Source organism: Hemibagrus wyckioides, linkage group LG01 (genome assembly GCF_019097595.1).
Source record: "Hemibagrus wyckioides isolate EC202008001 linkage group LG01, SWU_Hwy_1.0, whole genome shotgun sequence".
NCBI classification, from domain to species: Eukaryota; Metazoa; Chordata; class Actinopteri; order Siluriformes; family Bagridae; genus Hemibagrus; species Hemibagrus wyckioides.
This window is the reverse complement of record NC_080710.1, coordinates 20,821,212-20,839,834: the sequence shown is the minus strand read 5'-3', so window position 1 is coordinate 20,839,834 and position 18,623 is coordinate 20,821,212. Positions and strand designations below refer to the sequence as shown.

Here is an 18,623-nt window from a genome sequence, read left to right as displayed (position 1 = left end):
CAAGGACCGTGCAAAGAGGGAATCGGACTGACATGTAAAGCAACCAATCACAGTTTGTTTTGTTCAGTGTCATGTTTAGGGGCATGAAAATGTTCATGTCAATGTCCCTAAAAAAACAGACCAGTGGGCAATCATATGTTGTTCATTTAAGAAAGTTGTTCAAAATAATGAGTCTATACCTTTAAATAACTTCACATGATTTGGAAAGTCCAGCATCCCCGTAAACGCTCATTGTCACAATTGTAAACATGCCAGCTTCCTTCTTCCATGAGGGAGGCACACATGTCTCCTTGAAAACCTGTAGAGTTGACTTCAAAACTTCTGAGTGGTTTTCCAACTTTGAATGCCATATGCATCAAATGTTCAACCAACAGTTTGTAGGTATGACATATAAGGAGAACCAATTCAGCAACCGGCTACTTGTTTCTAACATTCACACATTGTTGTTCTCTGCTGCTGCTGTGCTGCAAAAATGTTGCACAAGTGCTTGAAGTTCAGTGTCCCAGAGTAATACCAGTACCCTCAGAAGAAATGTTTTTGTGGAGGCATTCATGTATTTTTGTCCACATCATCTCAGACATGATGAGGTGGGAAATGACATCATTTCAATGATATCGTGACTACCTACAAGGCATCACAAACACAGCATTAGACAGTTTGTAATATGTTAGGACTTGTGGAGTTCACCCTGACTTGAACTGCCCTGGAGCTATGAGACCTGAAGTGCCTAAAGTGAAGGAAGCTTATAGTTTAGGCTAAATCAACACATCGTAACTTTAAAAGGCACTGATGGGTTTGTTTGGTTTTAGCAAACTAATTGCTAAGGACAAAAGTGATGAACAATCACTTTTAAGGATTTTTTCATCAGAAACCACATAAACATAAACAAGTCTGTTTAAGATTACTTAAGTACTGTATGTTGTCTTGAGGTGAGCGGATGTAAACATGGAGTTTGCTTGAGGTTAAGCTAATCTAGTTAACATTTATTTAGTAAATATGCTTCTCATGCTTGCTAGCACAGGCCTTGTTATCTCTGGTGTCAAACAAAAGAAACAAACTCCAGGCAACAAAAGTGTCTGTGCTGATTGAGTGTGTTTGAGATAAGGGGATATTGTGGTAAATTTCATTTTCTGGACAGAATGTTCCCTTCAAGTGCCTTTTGTGTGCACTGTGCTCAAGGAATTAGCAGAAGAGCACAAGCAATTAGGCAGGTGCTTTGTGCAGCAGCCACTCCAGTGATTTCTCTCTTTTGAATGAGAAACTAGTAAACCATGGTGTAAAACAGCAGTGCAGTCAGAGGCTCCATAAATCTGAGGAAGGCTTTCTGTTTTATCACTGATGGCACTGCACCAAAATGGCACACTGAGAGTGTGTGTGTGTAGATGGTGCACACTGTATAGGTTTTAATGCTAATCATACCCAGTAAGCATTTTCATTCATCATGCTGGTTTAAATGCCTGTGTGTTTTGAGTAATAACCTGATGAGGGGGCTAGAGAGTAGTAAACTGTAAAAGTGGGAGGCTTGATGGGGTATAAGGAAGTCGATGCTCAAGCAATTCAGCAACGGATGGTAATAAAGAACTACAGTTGGAGTCATCTGTGCTCACAAGCACGCAAATGAGCATTGTAACAAACCACATTTTAATTGTGATGATCATTTCTGAGGTTTCAGGTACATTTGTCTGGGGATTTTTTTTCTGGTTGTATGAAAGTCACTGCAGACTGAACCCTATGATACACCACAGGTTCACTAGGTTATTTAAAGTTTTATGTGAAACAGTATAATTAAAGATGCTATTTTTCCATACCTTAACATACAGTACATCAGACACTTTTTGTACTTGCAGCATTGCTTACATATTTTTCCTGGTGAGGCTCATGGTGGCAACAGGCTAAGTAGGTCAGGCCAGACTTCTTTATACCAAGCCACAGGTTCCAGCTCCTCCAGGGGGATCTTCAAAAGCCAACTGTGAAATATAATCTCTCCAGCAGGTCCAAGGTCTGTCCTGGGTCTGCTTTCAGCTGAATGTGTCTGATAAAGCTCCAGCAGGAACACACCAGGGGACATCTTTATAACATGCTCTAGCCCCCTTCACTTGCTCCTTCCAGTTTGGAGAAGTAGCAGTTTCTGTGTCGTTGAGCTCCATCACTGAGAGCAAGCCCAACAACCTTGTAGAAGAACCTTATTTCCACCTGTATTGGTTTCTGTGTTCACAACTGGTGACCATAGGTGGGGATAGAGATGGAGTTTCAGAGTGTAGTCAGAGTGCTTTGGTATGTAAATGATATCAAACTGTTTGTCCTGAATGATCCTGATCCCAGTACAGGAACAGAAACACTGCTGCCATCCGTGGACTGGATCCATTTGTCAACCTCAAAATCTCTTTTTTCCATCACTCATGAATAAGATTCCAAATTCCCACAGGGAAGGTCTCTTCCCTCATGTGAAGTGATGGAGCATCCAATTTTTTTTCATCAGAACTATGATATCAGACTGGATGTTGCTGATTTTCATCGCAGCTGATGAGAGAACACAATGTTCATGTGAATGTCAGAGGTCCACTTTGGATGGTGTCATTTGCAAATATCAGGCATGTAAAATCAACCCCAGCTTCCACTCTCAGGTATTTATAAAATTTGTAACTGAATAAAAACCCTAAAAAAAATCTCAGTACTGTCTTTTGCTTGGAGTTTTTGAGGCAGTGGTTTTTCTTTAACCCGGGCATGTGTCTTTAGATGGGCAAAGATCTGTCTTAAGTGATGGATGAGTCAGCTACTTGAACAGGTTCCCTCTATTTTATACAGAAACAGAAATGAAGACAGATGCACTTATTCAAGATTCATTAGTGTTCTTTATTCACTAGAAAGTGCAGCTCTGTTCAGAATCCATCAACATAAACATAACAGCATGAACAATTTTTATATTGCAGAATTTTAGTGGGAGGTGTTGCTGACTCACAGCTCCAGGATCATAGGTTTAATCCTGGGCTCAGATTTCTGTCTACGACAGGAATGAGTTTCACATGGGTTTCCTTCAGGTTGTCTGGTTTCCTCCCACTGTCCAAACGCATGCTGGTCAGTGGACTGTCTACTTTAATTGCCCAGGGTTTATTCCTACCTTATGCCGAGTGTTCCTAGGATACGCTTTCTTATCTGCTATGACACTGACATGAATAAAGCAATTACTGAAGATAAGTGATAATATATTATAATATATTAAGTGATAATATATGCAGTGCATGCCCAAAAGTATGTGGACACCTGACCATAACATCCATATGTGGTTCTGTCACAAAGTTGGAAGCATACAGTTGTCTAAAATGTCTTTGTATGCTAAAGCATTAAGATTTTTCTTCATTGCAACTAAGGAGCTCAAACCAGGTCCACCATGATAATGCCCTTCTGCACTAACAAGGTCTATGAAGACATGGTGTGGATAAACTCATATCCTGCACAAGAACTTTGGGATGAACTGGAACATCAGATGCACCCCAGGCCTCCTCACAAAATATCAGTGCCTGACCTCATTAATGCTATTATGGCTGCATGAACACAAATCCTCACAGCTACAATCCAAAATCTGGTGCAAAGCCTTCCAAGAAGAGTGGTGGCTATAATAACAATCTGGAATATGGATGTTCAACAAGCACATATGGGTGTGATGGGCAGTTGCCAACAAATTATGTTTGAATAAATATGTCATTTTGTTAAAGATTTTACTTTATAAATATAAATAATTCAGGCAATATATTTGGTGGTTTTGAAAGAAAAAAAAACTGGCAGTGAGAATCATCTCTTCTTGCTAAGCTGAACTGATTGCTCTGACTCACTAAAATTAGCAGTAATTCCCACCACTGCTGGCACTGTCAGCTCTCTGTTAGTGTAAAGTGACAGACAGATGACTGCTCTCTACAAATTTGCAGAGTGTAAATAATTAGAAATGAAAATGATTCAATATTAGGTTTGCTATAGATTTGAAAAACGCACATGTTAGGAATAAGTACAAGACAATATACTTAAGAATTCAGTAGAGATGGATATGAACATAAGACAGCAAGTAGAAATCCAACAATCCTATCATATCAAAAAACCTTGGGCTGTGCAGTATTGCTAAAATCACAGTACATCACAGTACACAGTAACAATACACGAGATTGTGTTTATTAGGTGAGCAGCACTGCCTTGTTTTTAAAAGACAAAAAACTGTAATATAGCATGTTATCATTGTGTACTATATAAAGCATCATTTAAAAGAAAATGAGGAAAAACAAAACATAAATAAATGAATGTTCAACATATTAGTAGCTGCTTATTAATGAGTAAGTAAATATGTGTTCATGAATAGTTGTGTAATGATGCATCATGACGTGATACATTTGAGATGCAAAAATCTGATGGTGTGTCATGTTAATGTGTAAAATCAGCATTCTGTTATAACTAGTAATGCATGTAATACAGTGACGATGTTTGAACACCAGACATCTCATTTTGTGTAACCAGTCAAGTTAAAATATCTATACATGTGAGTGCTTAGTTTCATGGGGAGCCTATAAGATTCTCATTCTCCCAACTCGCTAAACTTCTGTGCTGTGGTGTGTATTACTGTATACAGACACATAATGGTTAAAACAGTAAGGTAAAGATCTTTGGTAGCTTTCAAACAACACAATCGTCATGCCTCTGTGATCTACAGTGCCACATATGCCACAGAAAATGGGCATTTTAGGCAACTTTGGAGCTCTATTTTTTCTCTGGAGCTTGTTTCAGTTCCTGGGCCATATATATATATATATATACATATATATATATATATATATATATATATATATACACATATATATATATATATATATATATATATATATATATACATATATACACTATATTGCCAAAAGTATTCGCTCACCTTCCTTGACTCGCATATGAACTTAAGTGACATCCCATTCCTAATCCATAGGGTTCAATATGATGTCGGTCCACCCTTTGCAGCTATAACAGCTTCAACTCTTCTGGGAAGGCTGTCCACAAGGTTTAGGAGTGTGTTTATGGGAATTTTTGACCATTCTTCCAGAAGCGCATTTGTGAGGTCACACACTGATGTTGGACGAGAAGGCCTGGCTCTCAGTCTCCGCTCTAATTCATCCCAAAGGTGTTCTATCAGGTTGAGGTCAGGACTCTGTGCAGGCCAGTCAAGTTCATCCACACCAGACTCTGTCATCCATGTCTTTATGGACCTTGCTTTGTGCACTGGTGCACAGTCATGTTGGAAGAGGAAGGGGCCAGCTCCAAACTGTTCCCACAAAGTTGGGAGCATGGAATTGTCCAAAATGTCTTGGTATGCTGAAGCATTCAGAGTTCCTTTCACTGGAACTAAGGGGCCAAGCCCAGCTCCTGAAAAACAACCCCACACCATAATCCCCCCTCCACCAAACTTTACACTTGGCACAATGCAGTCAGACAAGTACCGTTCTCCTGGCAACCACCACACCCAGACTCGTCCATCAGATTGCCAGATGGAGAAGCGCGATTCGTCACTCCAGAGAACGCGTCTCCACTGCTCTAGAGTCCAGTGGCGGCGTGCTTTACACCACTGCATCCCACGCTTTGCATTGCACTTGGTGATGTATGGCTTGGATGCAGCTGCTCAGCCATGGAAACCCATTCCATGAAGCTCTCTGCGCACTGTTCTTGGGCCACATGAAGTTTGGAGGTCTGTAGCGTTTGACTCTGCAGAAAGTTGGCGACCTCTTCGCACTATGCGCCTCAGCATCCGCTGACCCCGCTCCGTCAGTTTACGTGGCCTACCACTTCGTGGCTGAGTTGTTGTCGTTCCCAAACACTTCCACGTTTTTATAATACAGCTGACAGTTGACTGTGGAATATTTAGGAGCGAGGAAATTTCACGACTGGATTTGTTGCACAGGTGGCATCCTATCACAGTTCCACGCTGGAATTCACTGAGCTCCTGAGAGCAACGCATTCTTTCACAAATGTTTGTAAAAACAGTCTGCATGCCTAGGTGCTTGATTTTATACACCTGTGGCCATGGAAGTGATTGGAACACCTGATTCTGATTATTTGGATGGGTGAGCGAATACTTTTGGCAATATAGTGTATATATATATATATATATATATATATATATATATATATATATATATATATATATATATACATATATATTTATATATATGCTCCAGAGCAAAAATAGAGCTCCAAAGTAAAAATATAATATAAAAATATAAAAATAAACATTTCATTATTTATTATACAGAAATTCATAATTTTTTTTGTCATAATTTTCTATTCAAATTTTTTCCCCCAATTTTCCTAGAAGCAAATTGTGTCAAATTGTGAATGAATACAGCGTTTCATCCCTATTCATTAATATTCATTAGGTGGCAATAATTGTGATGAATAAGGCTTAGTTTAAGCACTGATGTCTGGATTTGCTGTGGAAGCGTTAACACCTGACACCTAAGGAGAATTAGTGGAAAGCATCAGCACTCTCATGCTGTGTGGGCGTGAACTAATCTGCTGCAATACAGTTCAGTTCTTTTTTTATTAGTGTAGTGTTTGTGACTGTGGACCTTGTCACAATCAGAACAGTGTATACTGTGTGACATAAACTGCTACTGATTATTTATTCACTAGGGATTTATTTATTGCAGCTCTGCATTATGATATAAGCTCAGGTCAACTGAAAAACCTTCTACTAAACACACACACACACACATGAAGGGCACAGCAGTATGTACATTTAGCTCTTCATAAGGCAGTGCTGCTCATTATTGGCTCTCTTGGAAGTCCCTCACGTTGTTACCATGACATCGCTTATACCGGTCCTCATACCACCTAATACAATCGAACTATCTAATCTAGCTTGCTTTCCAAAGCACTGTTCTGCCCACAGCAGAACCCAGGCTCCTCCAGGGTTAGATGAAGCATGGCTAAGGGGACTTTTTTGTTATAACAGTGAAAATCACAACTTATCATTACCAGAGTTATTATATGTTTTATTGGGTTACTGTAGTTATCAGCCTGTTTACTTGTGTGTATTGAACAATAACATCTCTAATGTCAGTTTGAACCTAATGTGTTCAGTTCGTAGAAAGTTCAGGACTAAACAAGCTCTATACCTCCAATAAATAGCCCATATATTATTATACATATTTAAATAAGAGATTTAAAGTGACTAATGAAGTTAATGAAGTAACTCTGTGCTGAGGAGGCTTGTGGAGTTTAAGGATTCCCTAACTACAGAAAAGTTTAAGAACTTTTTATCTAGGTTCATTAGAAAGTATTTGGTGTGTGTTCCCAACTATAGTTGCTAATATAGGTAATTGTATAATATTAAATTGTGTAATGTATGCTGGATGATTCAGTGCTCGAATGCTGAGACTGAGGGATCCAGAAGACTATACAACATCATAAATGCTCATTTTGTGCCAGAATGACCCTTTAATCTTTAACTTATTTTAATTCCCTCTGCTCTCTCGCTCTCTCTCTCTTTCTCTCTCACACACACACACACACACAGAGCTCATAAGGAGATGAATCACATGCTGAACAGCTTGCAGCAGATCAAATCAGACCATGGGACAACCCAGGGTCAATACATTCAGACACCGAGCCACATGACATTCACTTGGACTCTCAAACACACAACCTGTCCATCACTCCTCAAATCTGGAGGTTAGTTCTCCAGAAACATATTGCCTACTTGGCTAGAAGGTGCATTAATCTAATTCATTTATTGATTTATACAACCTTGGCTTTTGTCTTAACAAAGAAGTAGCTTTGATCAGAACATTATTTAGAATACAGGCAGACACAGAGCCATGATGATTAAGACATATAAGGCATCATGGACACAGAAGGGAAATGCAGAACTCTAGAGAAAATGAATGTAAGGTGAGCATCACATCACATTACAGCTATTACTGATTATTCCTGATCTGAGTAAGGTACATAGATGTTATAGTGGCTTGCAGCTAGGACACCGACTAATGGAGCAATTATATGGCCTTGGCTAAAATTAGAACTTGGAGATAAAATTAGCATCAATAATGTTCACAGAGATGCAGCACCCACATCACTGTGCCATCAACATGTGTGTCATCATAATGAGATTGGCATTATAAGTCATTTGAATTCAGTTCAATTCAATTTTATTTGATCACATTTTAACAACAAATAATGTCAGCTTAACAGAAATCTTCATGTAGTTCAGTTGCAAAAGAAATAGCATGAGGAAGAAGAGATAGCATGAGGAAGAATGCTTCAGAGGAACTTCAGAGGAAAATGGGATTATAACTCATTAGAGTATACAGGTGGAGAAGAGTAAAAACACATAGCACTAAGTCATGTTCAATTAGAGAAAGCCCTGATGTGTGCGCCTCAGGTGACCCAGTGAAAATGTGGTACTAAATGCGGTTGATAAATGGGCAGATTTAGTGCTCTGGGCAAGATTCCCTCCAACAGGATGATGTAAGAATTCCTGGATTATTAAAAATAAATAACAGCCGAAATAGCCAGTTAGATGAAGCCAAAGAATTTCCCCAACACAAAATTGAAGGAGAAAAATATAAAAAAGAAAATAGAATTATTAGCTATTGAGCTTCTTAACTTCGTTAGACTTTTTTTGCACTCTCTCTCTCTCTCTCTCTCTCTATCTCTCTCACTCACTGCCATATTCTTTTATATTCATATTGCCATGCGTCACAGCAGTTTGATGTAAAAATCCTTGCTGTTCTGTTGGATATGTCAGGTGATATGTCATGAAAAAAACCTTTACTATTTTAATCATTTTAAGGAACAGGAAACACATAAAAGGCTGCTCTAACAATAACCACGCATATATTAATCACTCACATAATCTACTAATACATGATTTCAACTAAAGTAAATGCAGGACAAGGTATAGTTCTGCTCTTATGTGTTCTGGGTCTGGAGCTTTTACATGATTAGTTGAATAAAACAATGTGGCAGGGTGAAGTAGAGGTTGTGTGGGAGTGTGTGTAGAATAATAGAAGGTGGATGAATACATGCAGGAGATGGCGGCTTGGGACCTTCGGATCTGCAGGCACTTGTCATACACTCGCTTAAGGGTGAAGAAGCTGTTCCAGAATGTATATTTACTGTAGATGCAAATAGGACGCTATGGGTGGAAATCATGTGTGTTTCAGGGGAAGTTGGGAGGGGCGTGACGGATTTAGAGCATCCGTGTAATCTCCGAATGAGTATAAGGAGGACAAGTCCTCTAACACACACACACACACACTCATTAAAATTGAAAAGTACATATTAGAAAAAGACAACAGAAATAAGTAGATAAAATATATAAAAAATAAAGAACTCTCTTTCTCTCTCTCTCTCTCTCTCTCTCTCTTTGTTAATGTAGCTAAACAGAGGCAAGGAGGTCCAGCTGGATTTGCCTGTGGCAAGTCTGGGCAACAGCAGCAGCAGTGTTAGTGGGTGTATGGTGTACGTGTGCATGAGCGTGAGTGCAAATGTATGGGTGTGCAGAGTGGGAGGGGCAGTACCACCACGGCTCAGGGACAGCTACTCAGACAGGGAAAAGTAGCAGAGTAGGAGAGAGAAAAGAGTGAAAGACAAAAGGAAAGAAGAGAAGAGAAGAAGAGGTGCTGGGGCATACTTTCTTACTGGCACTGTGAGATGAAGGACTTAACTAAACTGGCTCAGACATGAATGTAAGTTGAAAGAGATTTGTGTTGTGATGAATGTGTGGTAGTTTTGCTCTCTGTCCTCTGTTTGATCTGGTTGTTGGTGGAAGGATGGGAGGAGTTTCCTGTAAGACACTGGCACACTAATTTTTATAAAGACTGGAACTCTAAATGCGCTTCTCTTTAATATTTACTATTCTAGTACTTTATGCTGTTGTAGTAGGAGCAGTGCCAGAGTTTTTCTTTAGTTTCACCAAGTTATCATAAAAGCTGCAAACTTATATATTGTTATATCAGATGGTGCCGTGGAATAGAACCTGACTAGGTTTTTCCTCTGATTTTGTTGTAATATTAAAAAATCTAAATCTTACTACTTACAATATATCCACAAGTCACTGTACCGTGCATGTGTTTCTATGTGAGAGTAATTCTCATTAGATTTAGGATTAGATTCCCCTGTATAACAAATTGCTGCTTTTACTTTTTTTTTTTTTTACTCTACATTTTAATTGAGAGCCTCTATTCAATTACAAGCTTTATGGATGTTTGAGTGTCACATGATGTTTGACCTTGAAAGTGAGCTGATTGCATTGCTTTACCCTTGTGAGAGTGTGGCTGCTGTGACGAGGAGAAGAAATAAGGCAACATGCTTCTTTTATGAAATATTCAGTTGAAATATCACTGCTGCTCTAAGCACACAGCCAGCCTTCCTCATTCCCTTCATCCGCTTCTTCTAGACTCTCCACTCACCCAACGCTGCCGGCATTAGGCAGAAGGACGAGGGAAGCAGATCAAATCAACATATGATCATAACATTAGTCACTTTTTCAGTTTATAGTCCATTCACAGAATCCATTGTGGCCTGAAGCATGCTGCTGCTTTTCAGTTCCCATCTGTTGTCTTAGAGTTGCTCATATGTTCATGAAGGAATAGAAAGTAATCCTCAGAGACAAAAGGATGTGACATTTCTTACTTATCTGTGAACTGTCAATATTTGATGAAACTTTATATATATTTTTCCCCACTGTGCATTGAGGAATGCACTTGTGGGCTGTACTATATTATGCATTAGCAACTATGTAGGGCTTCCGCATGAGTGGCTACAGCAGAGCGCGCACACACACACACACACACACACACACACGCAAACCAGGCCAGATCAGCTAAGAACACTTAAGACTGAACGGACTATGCCCAAATGAAAGTATTGCATGTATTATCCAGATGTGGAAACCTAGATTAAAAATAGACGTCAACGGGATAATTTCACGACATAGAATGCATAAGAATACATAGAATACAGGTTTGTTTAGTTCACAAACAGACGTACATCCCCTGTACATATATAACCTGTTTGCACAAATCATATCAATCTCCTATTAACTATAACAAACAAACTATTCATCACAGATCTATGCATTTATTTATTGTTCATATGAATAGTTTATTTCTTCATTCCAATGGGATTTACAATGACAAATTTTGAAAGACAGAACACAAAGCTAGATCACTTAAACACCATCAACATGTCTTAAAAGCTACATAAGCAAGTCTGGCTAGTCTGCCATGCACAAAAACAGGTGCATTCCAGCTTAGAAGCTTTAACTTACAAGTTAATACACATAGTAAATCTCTTATCTACGTTTTAAAAGAAAATAAATTACTGGACTTGTATTGGGTGTAATAGGTAAGTAACGCTGTTGCTGCATCCAAGCTAAAAACTAGCATAACACTGTACCAGCCATCATGACACTAACTAATTATGATGATAGCATTATTAATAACAAAAATAAATATATAAATAAAGAATAAAAGGTATAACATGGTTGTTCTCTTCTTTTTATAGAAGTTTGCTGTTTTATAATTTAAAAAAAAATTATAATTGCAGGACCTTTTCACAAATCCAAAGTTAAGTTAAAAGAAAGTATACTGATGATGATGATGATGATGAAGTACATTAGTATATACTCAATGCTCCAGCTGGAAAAGGAATTAGGGTTATTTATTTGAGGATTTGTGTCAAAAGTTTGACTTTTTTATCATCTGTGACTAAAATTACATTTTCATTTAAGAACTCCTAAAAACAATCCTATATAAAACAGGATGGTGAACTCCAAAAGTACATCAAGTATTCAGCATGTATTTCAGACACTTTATTCATCTCCCTCTAAATTAGAACAAACTTCTGTCAAAGTTTTGATTCAGAAATTCAATGTTTTATGCCTCTATAAAGTGTCTGCAGCAGGCCCTTATGCGTGATGGTCAGTGGGAGTTAGTAACCAGTTCCTGTGTTCCTGCAGCACTTCAATGCAAACACAGTGGACCCCAGTGAGGAGAGCACAGACACTGAGGACAATGAGGAAGAGGACCTGGGAGTGCTGGATGAACAAAGGAGTATCATCCTCCACCTGCTTTCCCAGCTCAAACTGGGCATGGACCTCACACGGGTATGTACACACAAACACACACACACACACAGAGACAGAGCTCAGGTTGACTCATTGGGTGTGATTGGCTTATCCAGAAATCCCATTCTTAGGCGTGCTCTCGATGTCATACATAATTGGACGTGTGATTATACAACTCTTACTGCTCTCTCCTATGTACTTTATTCTACTGTGTGTTAATAAATATTTATGGCATACGCCCTTATCCAGTGTGACTCACATTTTATCTCATTTTATGCAACTGAGGGTTGAGGGCCTTGCTCATGGGCCCAGCAGTGGCAGCTTGGTGAACCTGGTATTAGAACTCACATCCTTCTGAGCAGTAGTCCAATGCCGGACTAATTCTCCATAGAAAGAATATTGCTTGCACAAATGCATCAACAATGTATTGTATTCACCAAGCAGGCATAACATTATGAACACTGACAGGTGACGTGAATAACACTGATTATCTCCTCATCGTGGCACCTGTTAGTGGGTGGGATATATTAGGCAGCAAGTGAACATTTTGTCCTCAAAGTTGATGTGTTAGAAGCAGGAAAAATGGGCAAGCGTGAGGATTTGAGTGAGTTTGACAAAGACCAAATTCAGAGCATCTCCAAAACTGCAGCTCTTGTGGGGTGTTCCCGGTCTGCAGTGGTCAGTATCTATCAAGAGTGGTCCAAGGAAGGAACAGTGGAGAACCGGTGACAGGGTCATGGGCGGCCAAGGCTCACTGATGCACGTGGGGAGCGAAGGCTGGCCCGTGTGATCCGATCCAACAGACGAGCTACTGTTGCTCAAGAAGTTAATGCGGATTTTGATAGAAAGGTGTCAGAATACACAGTGCATGAGGGGTCAGGGTTGTTTTGGACCAAAAGTGGGACCATCACAATATTAGGCAGGTAGTTATAATGTTATGCCTGATTGGTGTAGAAAAAAGAGTTTTTCTTACTAGAAAATGGCCAATGATACAGTCTTGTGTGGCCTAACAGGAAGCGGTCAACATATAGAAGTTTATCATTTTTTACGACCAGCATGTCTCAAAGTGCCACTGTTAGCCATTTTTATTTATTAAAGAATGAGACTTTCATTGCACTACAATTTATCTAATAATTATTATATTTAATTTTGTGATAAAAATAAGAGCTGTAAACAAAAGGTCCTTCATGAGTTTTAGTTAATAAGATGAAACTTTAATTTAATATTTTATGATAAAATCTTGTCATTTTATGAAGAAACTGCAAAGCTCTCTGTCCTAAAGACTCCAGTTCCAGAAAACGTAAAGTTAGAGTTTTCCCTTTTGAAAGTGCTGAGACTGGAGATTCCTTTCACAAATGTTAAATAATCATCTCCTCAAAGAAGAAACTCACCATATCATCGATTACACATCACTCCATTAATGTGGAACATCCACCATACAAATCACGATAATGTATTAGAAAGAGTGCAGTAATGTAAATGGTGCAGCCGGGAATAAAGTGAGAGCCGTGCTGTTTTATAGCGTTCAGAATTGAGCTTTCAACTGTGTGATTGTGTAAAAATCTTCTAACAAGCCCTCTGTAGTGATTCTCACAGACATAAATGTAAGCATCATTGTGGGATGTCATTTCATCATTTCAATTAATCTTTTTTCACCCTGTAATATCCGTGAGGCCATGATGAATGATGGTCATGATGAATTTGACAGAGGTAATGAAAGTCTATTGATTTAAAATAAAAAAAGAAAAAAAGCTTGTCATACATAGTACTTCTACTAGAGAAGAACAAGTTTTGTTGTTTTTTTTCCTGCCCATATATTTTCTGCAGGGCTTAGCTGAGGTTAAAAGCATTCAGCAGGGATCGATGCAGGTCTCTGGGAATCACGGATGAGTAAAGATAACGATGTGTGTTAGAGATTGTTAGGCCTGGGGCAAAAGGACAGCACATTGATCCAGTGTGGGTCAGATAGAACGTCACACAGAATCACACATTTATTAATATGTCTCAAGCAGTGGTTTGGGACTCATCGATTACTGAGTGAGTAACATGTGTGAGAGAGAGAGAGAGAGAGAGAGAGAGAGAGATGGGGAACAAGTTGAGCTAGCTCTTGTGAGTATGCCCAATACTCAGCCATAGGGCTGTATTCAATTATTCAATCAAAACTAATGACCAATATTAACTTACTTTACTATAATTCCACATCTTATTAGTATTATGTTCGGAAAATGAAAAAGATTGAGGGTAAATAAAAATAATGATGTCAATAAACAGTGTGTAAAAATGTAAGCAGTGGTTTGTAAAAGCAAACTAATTCATCAAAAATCTATAGATTGTGCTTGATTTGGTTTTTTTTGCCCCAGTGTTTCCAGTGCCTGGGTTTTTGGTAAGAGTAAGGATTTTTTATTTTGGCTTCTAAACCAGTTCATTTGTCAGCTCAATCTGCTGTAAGGATAGTGCACACTTGTGAGATCCCACCTAATTGTCTTTCTCTCTTTGAATACTCTTTCTGCTGAGCAGAAGAATACTTGCTGAGTGTCATTCCAGTCCATATATAACGCCTTAAATGGTATTAAATAATAGCTCATGATAATTAAAAGTGCATTCAGATGTATTTTCAGGTATCCCGGTTGTATTTGCCGTAGTCTCTGATGACTTGCGATGGATTACGAAATAATTAAAGGCCAGTTTCTTATCTCTCTCCTAGGTAGTACTTCCTACCTTCATCTTAGAGAAGCGCTCTCTGCTGGAAATGTATGCTAACTTCATGGCCCATCCCGATATGTTCCTGGCCATCACAGCTGGAACAACACCAGAAGAGCGCATCGTGCGATTCGTGGAATATTACTTAACTGCCTTCCATGAGGGACGCAAAGGTGCTGTGGCCAAAAAGCCCTATAACCCAATACTTGGTGAGAGCTTTCTGTGTAGCTGGGATGTCCCTCATGAAAAAGTACGGCCTCTTAGGACCAACACTTCTGTCACGGCACCTTCGGCTACGCCCCCAAGCTCAGCCAATCCTGATCACTGCTACCGGCTGCACTTTGTGGCTGAGCAGGTCTCGCACCATCCGCCGGTCTCAGGGTTCTACTGCGAGTGCAAGGAACGTGGAATGTGTGTCAACGCCCATGTCTGGACGAAGAGCAAGTTCATGGGCATGTCCGTGGGCGTGTCTATGGTCGGAGAGGGTGAGTTAAATTGCATGATATGTGCTTAATAGTTGGTTCACAGATTTGATTTTAGATTAAATACGGCTTAATAATACAGTTAGGAAATTGAATCTTATGTTTGTTGCATTGAAATTGCAGAAATTTATGGCAAGAATTTTTTTAATGCAAAATGTCTCTGGGATGCTGAGTGTGTAGTGTGATGGCCGTTATAGCTGTACAGTTCTAAAAATGTGTCCGAAACAAATATATTATAATCATAAAGTGTTCAAGAATGCACAATGCGCCTGTCATACTGATTCACAATCTTTAGACAAAATGTGTGTGGAGTTTCAGAGACCCAAGTCTCTCGTTGGGCTGAGTGTTAATAATACAATAGTGAGATGGTCTCGTTTATAGCAGCATGGCGTCAGGGTTTAACGTTAAGCTACATTCAGTTTAGCTGACAAAATGATGTAGAGGTGATGTATATGATGCAGATACCTGGGTCTCTCCAGTGAGTGTAGTAACTATTCACTTTAAATTCACGTTAAATTTAGCAAACCAATCCACCTAATGGGAGGCAGGAGGAAATGAGAGAACTGGGATGAAACCCACATGGCCAATGGGAGAACATGAGGAAGGATTGAACCAGTGACCCTGGAGCTGTAAACAATACTCCCCACTGCACCTAAACAATGTCAGCATTAATGTACAATTCCATTAATCCGTTTTCTTTACTGTTTATCCTGCAGAGGGTTCAGGGAGAATGGAGCATATTGTAGGAGACTTGGGGCACAAAGCAGAGGACATTCACATACACAAACAAACAAAATATTTGAATTTTGTTAAAAATAAATCAATTTAGAGATGCTAGTCAGCATAGCAGCCTACTGTCCATTACACATAATCCAAACTTATTCCTTACCAAACTCATGCACATATCCTACGTAAGACATCATGTGACTCAGGAATATTATGTATATTTAATTTTGTTATATTTTGGTGGACTAAACATCTTCAGAACAGAGTCCTCAATACAACGGAGATCTATAGGTTGTTCAGCGAATATAAATGTGTGGCCTCAGAAAAAAACCCAGCTTATCTGTGATGCTGTGCTCTCTCCAGCTCTGCTTTCTGTCATCCTTTTAGCGTCGCACCCAAAGTACATTCGGTCTTCAAATAAGCTGGACAAGCCTCGGGCCATGTGATGGCTTCTACTGGTACAACCTATCTCTCAGTCAGCCAGCTAAGCTCTAGGGAATATTATCCTAAACTTTCCTCTCTATGTCTGCCTCTCATTTTTCTGTCCAGCTTCCATTTCAGTTTCGCTGCATACCTCAATTGAAATGTCTCTATAATGATGATACACACATACACAGCACAGCAGCTCTCCTGCCTTTCCGTCAGCATGTTTCCAGTGCTAGCAGACATCCAGGTGATCAGTGAAGTGGATAAAGTTGCTGCCTCTGCAAGCTAACCTCAGCCTATTAGTGATTCACTCTGATTAGGCCAGCATTAATTACTTACAAGACAAATGGAACTAATTCTCCTTTAGAAGAGCAAGGCAGGTAATTAGAGACAGAGAGACCTGATGGGGATTAATGAGAATTTCTTGAATGCTGTGTAATGATTCCACACATGAGAACAGAGAAGCACAGGAAGTAGTCTTAATGTTTATTTTAAACAATAATTTCCTCTTTTCTATGAAGGGAGGCAATAATATATATATTTATATATATATATATATATATATATTTATATATATGTGAAAAGCATAACATTATGAGAGTTTTATCCATTTTAAAATTTCACATTTAGTAGATTTATATCTTTATCGACTAAAATACAGCAAACATCTGTACTGTGGCCAGATGAAACAAAAAAATGAACTTTCCAAGAGTCAATTTCCTTGCCTGATGGCAAAAGGGAATTCCTCCTGAAAGGCACTGTACAATAAGGATGTGGATCATTAATTCTTTGGGGCTGTTTTGTTGCTGGTGATTCATGGGCTCCTGTGAAGACTGATGACATTGTAAATGCTCCTAAGTACCAAGATATTTCATCCCAAAATCTAATGCCTCTGTTAGGTGCCTTAGACTCTACCTTAGTTAGCGCTTGAGTTAAATAGACACAGAAATGGTTAAACAATTGGAAAATTAATGTTTAGGAATGACCATCTTACAGTTTCCACTGTACCTCCAAAGGTTGACTGAACACACACAGGCCGAGCGCTCGGTTTTCTTGCACACTGTTCTGGAGGCTGTATGAAAGTGCTGACCTCAGCAGCATTATGTGTCACATGGCAGTCCCATGCACCCCTGTGGAGCGGAGGTGCAGGGGCACAGAGCCATGCTCTAGCCCTCTCCTGCTCGCCTCTCCTGGGGAAACAGATGTGTTTGTGTCAGCCCTGGCCCTATGCCTGCACCAAAACGTGCCACAAGACAGCTGACTGTTATATAAGAGCTGGAGAGGGCCTGTCCTGTGAGGATACACACGTTGTACAGCCAGGATTCTGCACAGGATAAAGAGACTTTCAGACACATTTTGTTTGATATTCAGAGCAGATGATGCAGAAATGTTTAATAATAATACAAATGAATACAAAGTCTAATGGCCGAGCAAGCAATCTGGTGAATTGGGAAGGTTCCATTTGTGATGAGTGAAGTTTCTGTAACAGTTGGGTGATTGGTGATGGGGGTCAGTAAATGCAATAAATGAATCATGATGAAGTTTGAAACAGTGTAGGCCCCAAAATGTGACACGTCTCAAAGAACAAAGCTAATAATGCTATACATGTGATAGCTTGACTTTATTGATTAATTATTTATTGTTGATCAGCGGTTTGAATTGATCAGCTAAGTTTAAAGGTTAAGAATATGCCATCAAAAAAGCATTAGGATTTTACTGAGCATTTCATTTTACTAAATAGACTTTACTAATCTTACTAATGTTATTATTAGCTGTTATTACAGCTATTTAATCATATTACTGTATATTATCATAATGGATATTTAAAGGGTACATGGCATTCCTTAAGAAAAGGCTGAATTTTAAAATGTAAAATTATGTTTCACAAATACAACAAAAACTGGACCCAGAAACATACAGAAACCAGGACTTAAGTAGGGCAGCTTATTAGTTTAGTCTCTCCAGGATTTCCTTGTACACCTGTTTTTTTGGCTTGAATTGCTTCTCTTTTTTGAGCTACTAGTGAAGACATACATGATGACGTCCTGTGAAAGCTGTTCCACATACATGAAGTCCTGTTCCACATACATGACTCAAACAGGGTTTTGGTTGAACGTGTATTGTGATGTCATATGACACGTCTATCTCAAATGTCTGGAAAATCTGTGAACATTTTCAGGCTCCTTTGAATAGTG

At 39.1% G+C, this 18,623-nt stretch overlaps 1 protein-coding gene across 1 annotated transcript in view; it reads left to right on the top strand.

Annotated features, from left to right (window-relative positions):
- Positions 1–18,623, top strand: part of osbpl10b (oxysterol binding protein-like 10b) — a 49,849-nt gene that overhangs the window by 23,541 nt on the left and 7,685 nt on the right. The window contains exons 7-8 of the mRNA XM_058399609.1: positions 11,987–12,133; positions 14,799–15,279. Of these exons, the coding sequence (XP_058255592.1) occupies positions 11,987–12,133; positions 14,799–15,279 (628 nt within the window). The remainder of the gene's footprint in view (positions 1–11,986; positions 12,134–14,798; positions 15,280–18,623) is intronic.